General features: G+C 35.8%; 1 protein-coding gene across 1 annotated transcript in view; it reads left to right on the top strand.

The window, feature by feature from the left end:
- The window catches only part of TMX3 (thioredoxin related transmembrane protein 3), a 30,569-nt gene extending 21,689 nt beyond the window's left edge, over window positions 1–8,880 (top strand). The window contains exons 15-17 of the mRNA XM_036405395.2: window positions 2,147–2,276; window positions 4,445–4,513; window positions 5,877–8,880. Coding sequence (XP_036261288.2) covers window positions 2,147–2,276; window positions 4,445–4,513; window positions 5,877–6,143 — 466 coding nt within the window. The 3' untranslated portion in view covers window positions 6,144–8,880. The remainder of the gene's footprint in view (window positions 1–2,146; window positions 2,277–4,444; window positions 4,514–5,876) is intronic.
- Window positions 8,881–10,502: the final 1,622 nt, after the last annotated feature.

Genomic DNA, 10,502 nt, shown 5'->3' on the forward strand with positions numbered 1-10,502 from the left:
TTATTTTCTAAACCCAGTGTATACCTTTCAAGCATGAGTAGGAATTTGCAAAAGAATGCAGCACATTATGTTCAAAGTAGTGGCTCTTCATGTGGCTACTTGAATAATTAGAGTTAAAAAAAAGTATTGCAAGTGCTTCAGTTTGTCACCAGGTGGCAGCAAGTAGAAAGAGAAAAAATCTAAATAATGAGAAATGTATTGCAAACCACTTTTTACTGTGCTAGATGCACATCGGAACAAATTCTGTTTTCTTTACAAAGGACAAAATATTGTATGATTTCTGGGGATAGAATAAGACCCATAATAATAGTAGTAATAATAATTTTGTGCATTGCAAGAATAATGCACAAAAGAATAAATCAGAATATTATGTATTTTAATTGAAATACATAATTTTACCTAAAATTTTACTTAAAAATGCTTTTCAGTATTTTACTGAAAGTAAAAATAAAGCTTTTTATGAGCTAAGGTGTATAATATTACTGTCAGCTATAGGTATATGTAGAACTCTCCTCTGCTCTTGAAAGTAACACATTAAATGTGCTTTTGTGAACTTTTGTATAGCATAAAGAATCTCTACATGGAGGTTACCTTTCAGCTGCTCTACAACCAACTCCAAGAACATCAGTTACCAGACTGTTAAATGCAACAGAAACACTGCACCTAGTTAATAAAACTTGTTCTGTTTTGCTGGAAGGACATATTTTGGCAGGAATTGGGAACTTTTACCAGACGCTTGCAAAAACAGTGACTTCGTTAGCGGGCCTTCTACTTAGGTCCCTAGTAAGAAAAGAATAAAAATTTCAAGGGGAAATGTTGTATTTATTGACTCCTATGTTGCAGATTGCCTTGGTGTACAAAGTTGTGTTATTTGGTTGTTTTTTCTAAATTTCAATTTAAGGATGGCATTATTTTGCTATCCTTGTAGTTGCCCTTATGGTTTTTGAGGTGTCACCATGGTTTCAGCTTCAGTACTGGGAAGAGAGTCTGCACCTTAAAGCTTTAAGTATTCAGCTTTCTAGAAGTTCAGAAAATTATCACATATAATTAAACTTTTTCACTTTTAAGTTTGCATTTGAATTAAAATCAAAACCAAAAGCCCCACCTAAAAATGTGAGAGAAAATTTAGGATGATTTCAGTGACTCCACATAAAAATGGACATATTGAGTAAATAACCAGTATTTTCTTTAAATAAATTACTATGAATTGATAGCCAGAGATAAGACTGAAATCATCATCAATTTTACATGTATTGCGAATGTACATGGATAGGACACTATTAGACAAGGGTGAAAACATAGAAAAACAAGGTTTGAATTGCTTCTACTGTGAAGGAAGTACTTGAATTCATTGCTGACAGAGTTATAGAAAATTGATAAAGACTTGATAAGATTGATAAATCTTAAACGTGTTTAATATATTTAAATCTTTCTTTTTGAACAGTGTACTTTTGCAGTATTAAAATTTCTTAACCTGATCTTATTTTGAATTTAGTGCTATAGCAAACAGAAGATTAGACTGGTTTGTGTCCAGAGATAATTTCTAACATTTTTTTTCTTTCCAATTATGATGTATGTGCACATGCACATGAAGGTTAACTGCTGAGTAATAATTCTTTAAAAACTCTGTTCCTCATAAACCATATCTAAAAGAGCTGTAGAAAAGCTGTGCTTGGCATGGTTTCTTCTTTCAACTTGACGAGCAGATGTTAATTGGTAAAGGTGATCAGTTAGACAATGGTTGTGTGGGATTAAATTTTTGAGTTACACTTCTGCCTTTGTTAACTTAAATACTTAATGTATTTCGTATACAAGGCTGCTATTTGTGATCTCTTACTATTTGGAAAGTCATAAGGTACCTGATTTTCTGTTGCTCTGGGTATGTAAAATGCTTTAAGCTTCAATAGTGTCACTGACACAGATGTGAAGGAAAACAGTATTAATGAGAAATGTGCCCATACCATTCATGTCTATACCATACCATGCCATACCTTTTCTCTTGCTTTCTTGTTTTTAAAGAATTACTACGAAGAGCACATATGAAGATTAATAGATTCCCTTTTGAAATAATGTAGGGATTACTTGAATTGGAATATTTTATATGGTAGTTGTTTAAATAGATCAACTGTCTCTTTTATGTTTCCAGTGACTTGACAATCCCTACTATTGTTGTATTGAATACCTCCAATCAGCAATATTTTCTACCAGATAGGCACATTGAGAGCACAGAAGACATGGTTCAGTTTATTAACAATATCCTGGATGGTACAGCTGAAGTAAGTCTTCTTAGTGGCTTGGAATATATTGGTTAATGTTTATTTCCTTAGATGCTAAAGTAAGGAAAAAATTTGTTACTCTGATATTTATGCGTGTGTTTAATATTCCTATCCTGTCTTACTGTCTTGGGTGTTGTCACTGAATATGGGATTGTAAATTCTGCAGTCATGCTGTTTCATGTTGTACAAAGCAAGCTTTCTTTTGTTTATACCATAATGGTAGACAGCTTCTTTTGGTATGCCTTTTACTGGTGCAGTTGTAAATGGAGAGATTTTTATTCATTTCCTGGTTTGCATTAAATGCATTTGTTTAAAATGTTGAATGATAGTGCATAATGGAACTGCACCCTTTCTTTTGGGTGGAAAATTAATAAATCAAATAGCTGGAGGAATTACAACTTCAGAGTCAAAAAACCAGTATTATACTTGCTTTGGGTGTTAGAAATGGACACAAGCTTACTCCTCTCTGCTCTAAAACTAAAAAAGAGCTGTCTTTTGTTAAAACAGCAAAGTTAATTGGAATTGATGACTTGGATATTTTTGGGTATCTCGTCAGTGTCCTGTAAGTTGAGCAGAAAGCTATGTTGTGTGGATGAGGAAAGAGGTCATGGAGCAGATTTTCATTTGTGCTTCTGGGGAAAGAAGACTTTGCCATGAAGGGCAACTGATAGTTAATAATTTGGCTGCCTCCTGGGAGAAGCCTGTTTTTGGTTTAAATCCCAATTGGCTGTATATTGAGTGCTTCCTGTGTTAGCTGAATCCCACTTGTAAGCTGGCAGTTTTAGGTCATTGGCTGGTAATGGCAAATAATGCAGAAGATATTTGCCATATGGGGTTTATTTCTGTTTATTTAATCTGCCTGGTTTTTGTAGAACATGGTATAGGTGGATTTATGTGCTTTTCAGGACTTTACTGGCCATGCTTTCCATTGCAGTGTGAGGGGTATTGCTATAACTTGGTGGTTCTTTGTTCTTGAGTTCTCGCTTTTTTAATGGTTTTTAAGTGCATTGAGTTATCAGCATCAATTAGACTCTAATTGTATGTCTCTTCCTGGTTGAAACAACAAATGTAATTGGTTTCTGTCTGTTTGGTTTTTTTTACTTAGAGAAGAATCATTTGTGATGCCTCGTGTTTGTTGCTGTATTGTCAGTTAGGTCTTTCTATCTTTTGTTTGCAGTATCTCAGCTAGAGTGATTAAAGGTCAGTCTAAATTCACATCTCTGTACAATACAAAGATACAGGATCTGACTTCATTTAAGCTGTCTATATTTAAGGTGTCTGTAGACATAAAATTGTGCAACTTTGGCTGCATTCTCTGCCCAAGAAATTGTGCAGCTCTTGAGGAATGAGAGTCTTCAAAGTATGCTGGTAAACAACTAATAGGATGCAGACTTTCTGAACCACAGAGAAGTTTCTGCGCAGTCTGGCTTTCTCCCTTCTCTTCCTTGGGCAGTGTTGGATTATTCACCTGGATGATACTGTTATTCTCTAAGACTCTATAGGTAACTTTTTGCGAGTCATCTTTGTGGACTTCTTTTGCTGTTTGGGGGGTTTTTGGTCAGATCATGTGCTGATGAGTTGACTTCCAAATATGAGTTTGTTTCTCTGGCTACCAAGGAAGGTGAAAACCAGTCCTGTTGAGCAGATAGACTGCCTTCTGGTTCATGTAGTTATTTTGAACACTGCTGAATTAGGGGGCAGTGTAGGTACAGCCTGTCATTGCTTGACACAGGTTTTATTTATTACACGTTCATATCTTCTCTTTGCTTAGTTCTTAGATGTTTCTAGAACTGTGCTGTCGTAATCCATAAGTGGATATTCAACAACTGCAGGAAAGTTCAGAAGAACTCTGCAGTTTTACCATTGTTACATGAGACAGTTGTTCGTTTTTGTTAGTGTTTCTTTATCATAGGAGAGAGAGTGTCAGCCCATTGTCTAAGTTGGCACAGATTGTTTAAAACAATTGTGAGAGACCTTTTCATGAGACTGCTGAATAATCTTTGTCCAAGCTTGGCAAGTGCGAGTGTCTGGGCATCATGAGATATAAGAATAATTACTTTTCATTTCCTTCTAAAGGGACTTAAGATTGCAAGGTCTGAAGAATGAACTTTTGGAATCATAACTGAAAAGTGTCAGCAGTTTTGACATGGTTCCATTTGAAATTTCAGGCACAGGGTGGTGATGGACTTCTGCAACGAATCAAGAGAATAATCTATGATGCCAAGTCTACTATAGTGGTAAGTTTTATTTTTCATTGAATTAGATGGTGCCCTTGTCAATCAGGATACAAATACTTTCAGAGGGTTTTAAAAATATTTTTTATATGAGTTGTTATATATTGTGTATATATTATATGTATAGGTTTAAGCCAAATAAAATTCTTGATTAGAGTTTTTAATATGTGTGATAAATATTCAACCTATCTTAGTTTCTTCATTTTTCACTGCTTTTCTGTATGCCTGACATGTATTTTAAGGGATAGAACAGAGAGAATTCAAGGTCATTTCTTTGACCCTTTTGACATCCTTACCTGAAATTGGTACCACTTCACTGTTCTAAGGAATGTTGCATTTTTGTTTAATTACTTAGAGCAGAAGGGATTAAATACTACTCTTTGTGTAGTTTTAAAGCAAACATTTTTACTATCTTTCTCATAAGTTAATTATGCTTAACAAGATTTTGTTGGGAAGATGTACACAAATCCATTTCTTCTCTTGTCCTACATAATCAAATAAACCTATGCTGTGAATTTAAGTTGAAATTCACTTACTTCTAAATGAGTGTCTTCCAAACTTCTGTGAAGGTAAAGTGTTTAGCCACCAGTTTCTGAAACCATTGGTCCTTCTTCCTGTGCCATTAGGCTACCCTTCAACAGGAAGCTCTCTAGAATTTTTCTGCAGACTAATTTTTGACAAGAAGACACAAATAAGAGGTGAAACTTTTTCTTCAAAGTGGATTTTAATGCTCTTAGAACAATTGTTTCTAAAACTTCAAAGAATGCATAGGATATGCAGTTGGCATGTAAACATTAACTATCCCAATGCAATATTGTACTACTGAACTTGTGTCATTTTTTATGAATTTATAGTAGAAATTGCTGAAGTTGAGGACTCCTTGCCATTTTTACAGAAGAAAGCAAACAGACAAACCTTCTTAAAAAAACCCCACAAAGCAACAGCAATAATAAAACCCAAACCAAACAAGCAGAAAAATCAAAATAACACATCCATTAGGACAAGGGCACACAGTCTTGAGTTGTGCCAGGGAAGGTTTAGGTTGGATGTTAGGAAGAGGTTGTTGACAGAGAAAGGGTGATTGGGCATTGGAATGGGCTGCCTAGGGATGTGATGGGAGTCACCATCCCTGTAGATGTTTAGTAAAAGACTGGATGTGGCACTTGGTGCTGTGCTTTTGTTGGTGGTGTTATGTCATAGGTTGGACTTGACGATCTGAAAGGTCTTTTCCAACCTACTTGATTTCTTGGTCCCTCTAAAAAACACTGATTTTCATTTTGGATGTTTTTTGAATAAATACACAGAATGATAAGAGAAGTAACTTTCTACATTTACTGAAAGTGGTTTTTACTTTCTATTTCAACAGTCTGTGTTCAAGAGTTCACCACTGCTGGGATGCTTTCTCTTTGGGTTACCCCTGGGGGTCATCAGCATCATGTGTTACGGAATCTGCACAGCTGATACAGAGGGAGAGGTATTTGAGCATGAGGGAGCCAAAAAAGAAAGTGGTGATCGAGAGCTCACAGATGAAGGCAGTGAGGAAGAACAAGAGGAGGAAAAGAATGGAAAATACACAGAACTTTCAGATGGAGAGCTTAAACAGAAAGACATTATGGAAAAGAAAAAAGACTAACTTGTTTAGCAAGAGAATTCTCTAGAATTTCCAAATAGACTTATTTATTGGCAGTTGTCATTTATTGGTTATCTTCATGAAAGAGGATCGTTTTATCTGCATAATGGTAGTTTTGACTTGCATGTATTCACATTTTCTCAGAAATTGACAGAAAAAAAAGGATATTCTCTTAATTGTCCTTAGTAGATTAACAAAGAGCAATTTAAACTGAAGAAATGTTCAGGTACAGTTCTATACCATTTTTGTAAGAGTTTTGAATTGTTCATTTCCAAAACAGAGATAATGTTACTTGACCTTACTATATGTGATGAACTGCTACTAATATAGCCCAGCTATGCACTGAATCATATAAAATTAAAGCTGAAAACAAGGAAAAGTTAAGAGAGCTGTAAAGTGTTTCAGAGCCTGATAGCTGAAGACAACTTAAAAGTTTCCTAAGAAGTCACATGTTCTACCTGTCACACATTAGTATGGGAAAAGAAAAACAAAACCAAAACAACAAACTTTTCTATTTCCTCAAATTAAATGTAAATTTTTGGGAATTGGAGGACCATTCTACCATAGCAGTCAAGAATGTTTACTAGATATAGAATATGGGAATTACATGCTGTTTATTAGTGCTCTAGCAGCTAAAAATATTGGAAAATTATGTTAAGAACATGATTGCCTGGTAATTACTTTCTGTGAGTGCTTGCACACTTAGAGTGCAAAAGATCTGTAAGATTTCTGAATCCACAGCACAGCTTGATAAAGGAAGACATCAATATGAACACCTTCTGACTATTTGAATAATTCTCTAATGACAAGCTTTTTGAATGGTGTTTATTTATTTTACAGTGTATACTTGAGATTGTTATAAATCTTTGAGATAGGCAGTTTTGTTTGAGACTGTTACCTACTCTGAAGGAGGGAGTTAATGAAGCTTAATATTAAACATCGATAAAGATTGCTCAGTATAAAGCATGTTTGTTACCAGTTTCATCATAAAAGCCACTTTTAATACAAACCTGTGACTGCAAAAAGGACTAATTTGTGTCCAGGGCTAAAACTCTCCAATGGTAAGCTATAAAGCAGCCTTTGGCATCAATGCCATGAAAAGTACCACAAAAACAAAACTTATATTACTCCACCTCAAACTATTCATGCTGGGTTTTTTCATTTAATTTCTCTCTTTTTTTAAGGGTATGTTACTGTATAATACAAAATACTATGTCCTCCTATAAGGCAGCTTGATCACATAAGAAATTGCTATTTAGTGCTACAGCACTAAATTAAGGAATTTTAAGTAGTAACCATGAGTAAGCTTAAATAGACAAGTTCTACGTTTGAGTAAATTTGATGATGCTGTAGAATTATAACCAGGGAAAATGTATTGCATTCTTTTTCCCTGTGGGAAAGAAACTTGTTTCTTCTGTTTAAGTAGCTTGGTAACAGCTGGCTTCAGGTTGCCATGCAGAGTACCTTAAGTAGATCTCTGACTTGAAAGATTTTGATTATCAAACAGTATAAACAACATGTAAAGAGATTAGGAATTTTTTTAAAAAAATTCCATGTCTGATTATGAATACAAACATTTTCCTTTTTGAAGGAAAGATTATAAGTGTGGTCATAGAACTCTGAGTAGCAGGTATCTGATACGGTTTTTTCCCATTTTTTATGTATTTTCTGTTTTCTTTCTATCAATTGCCTTTTTTTCATTGTTTTCATTATAGCCAATTGTACATAGTGGCTTTAGTTTTCTTGCTTTTTGTTGAGGTTTTATTTTTTGGTAGAACCTTTAGGAGGTGTAGGTTTAGCATATACATGAGGAATAGGTGCTTAAAAATGTGTTTAGAAAGGGTTTTTGTTTTTTTTTTTTTAATGGCATTGAGCTCCTGAGCAGTTTATTGAAAAAAAATTTTAAAAATCACTTAATGAAAAACTTGTAAATTTCTTTGGACTTCTGCACAACTCGGTGCTGATTAGTCAAAATGTAGGACTATTAAGGCAGTAGTATGTTTTCTTTGTCTCTTTTCTTAAGATTTCAGTACAGATCAGTTGCATATTTAATGTTGGCTCAGGCTGGAAACCTGCAGCATTTGACTTAATAAAAAAACCTGACGTGGTCACTGGAACCGTGCTGTTCTTTCTCTGGAGTGTAATGAAAAGAAAAAACAATGCTTGAGTTCTGCTGCTGAACTGTTTCAATGTGGAGCCTTCTTTTTTTGTGGTTATTTTTGTTTGTGTTTATAGTCAGTAGTAGCCAGTTGACTAGCTGTGAAGTATTCTGAGATGTGGACCTGAATAATGATAAATACTGTGGTAGAAATGGATCACACTGGGATCTGTTCAAACTGTAGCACTTAATAGCTGGAGTTAGGAGGAAAGCCTGTGTGTCAGTCACTTCTGAACTCTAATATCAATCAGATGTGTACTGAACTGTTGAAAATTAGACCTGAAATGTACTGCTGTTTTCATCAAATCCTTCCCCCAGCTACATTGAACAAGTCTTGGGGAGAAAAAAAGGGGGACAGGTCATATACTGGGTGTCAGAAGTGATGTGAAATTAGGTGTTTGCTGTGGTCAGTCAAGTAATCTAGAATGCTGTCTCAGGAGGGGCATTTTATTTCTTTTCTTCAGTCTCTAGAGGTTTCTTAAAGCAACTTCACTGTAATAACTTTGGATTCATAAAATAATGCTGCTTTTTTAAGTCAAGTGTAAGCCTTTTGTTTTTCTGTAATAAAAAGGACTTAAAAGAGCTTGTTGCCTTTGGATTAATTTACAGTGTCAAGCTTAGATGTTACTTGTTGTGTAGGAGGCTGTTTCCTGGGATGTTTGTACTTTAGGCCCCCAGTCATTCAGTGCAGAAATGCAGCTGTTATTCTGCAGGATTTTAAAAATACTCTAGAGGTAGGAGTTTATATTTGCTTTTCTGTGATTTAGTGAGCACTCTAGCAGTATAACACAAATGAATCTCCAAAAAAGCAGTTTTAAAATACCAGACCTACAGGAGTTTCTGTAGCAAAGGGAACCTGAGTCAGCCTGTCCTAGCTTACATTTCCTTCTGGAAGCACTTGAGTAGTCCTGGCACTTGGACGTGCTCAGTCTCATGCTGCTTCATTGTTTGCCTGGGCTGCTTTAACAGCTCTTGTCCACACTGTGGTGCTCACTGCCCAAAGGACGGGAGGATGGCACTCTCAGACATCTGATGTGATGAAGATGGCACAAAAGTGCTTAATTCTCATGAAGTACTTAAGCAAAAGGTTCAGCTTGCTCTGTTTTGGTCCAGAACTAATTTACCTTATTCCTCTTGTGTCAGCATGTTTGCAGAAGCAATTGTATTTGGAGTGAGAGGGTGGAGGATTGTTCTGTGGACAGCCAAAAGCTCAGGTCAGTGAAAAGGGTGCAAAACCAGAATGTAATTCCATTAAGCTGTTGAAATCTCCTGAGACTATGTATATGTCAGGCTGTATTATCCTGTGACAGACTGGTACTGGCTCTCAAATCTTCTCGGGGAGCAAAGCCACTTTCTGCAGTTCTGTTCCCATCCCTGAGCACATCTCTAACAGATCGAATCACACTGAGCTCTGGCACCTGATATTGCTGGAACCAACAAAGACAATTTTGACAGTATTGTGCTGAATGCTTTGTTGGGCTCCTGGGAGGTTTTCCTAAGCTGTCTAGGCAGTGTACGTGTTCCTGAAACAATTCTCTGATTTCTGAAATTTTAACCATTTTAAGGTATTACTGTGAATATATTCAGTTTGCTGACATAAAGCACCATTTAGCAGCTGATGTGAACTCTCCTGTTGCTGGCAAACTTCCTTCTGCTTATACACTGAGTAGAGAAAAATACAGGAATAGCAAGGATACACAGACTACAAGCATTTTACATAAAGCATTTTTGAATGGAGAATTGTGGCAATAATAATATTCAGCAATAAAACCTTTGAAGAGAAGCAAGGAAACCTCTGAGGGAATTACTAGTGAGAGGAATAGAATTGCTTTGTAGTTCAGTTGCAAGATTGGCGTAGACTTCATCTGGGTTGATGACTGTCCTGGCCAAAATGTTGGGTGGTTTTAGGCAGTCTTGAGTTAAGAGATGGAAGCTTTGCTAAGCTCTATGGCTTACACATGAAGGGCATGAAAATGGAATAGGAGAAAGGAATGAAGGAGGGCCATATGTTTTCATAGCAGTGTCTTGGGCTATGAGCTATGTTTAACATAAACTCCCACTGGTATGCATTTAATTCCTTCCAAAAGAAATCTTCTATTCTCTACTTACTGTGCAGAGAGCCTTTGCCTGATAAATTTGCCTGCCATACCACGAGTAACATTACTACCAAATCAAGGTTATTTGTGGAAGTTTTTACTGTTTCT

The sequence above is a fragment of the Molothrus ater genome, chromosome 1 (assembly GCF_012460135.2).
Source record: "Molothrus ater isolate BHLD 08-10-18 breed brown headed cowbird chromosome 1, BPBGC_Mater_1.1, whole genome shotgun sequence".
Lineage (NCBI taxonomy): Eukaryota > Metazoa > Chordata > Aves > Passeriformes > Icteridae > Molothrus > Molothrus ater.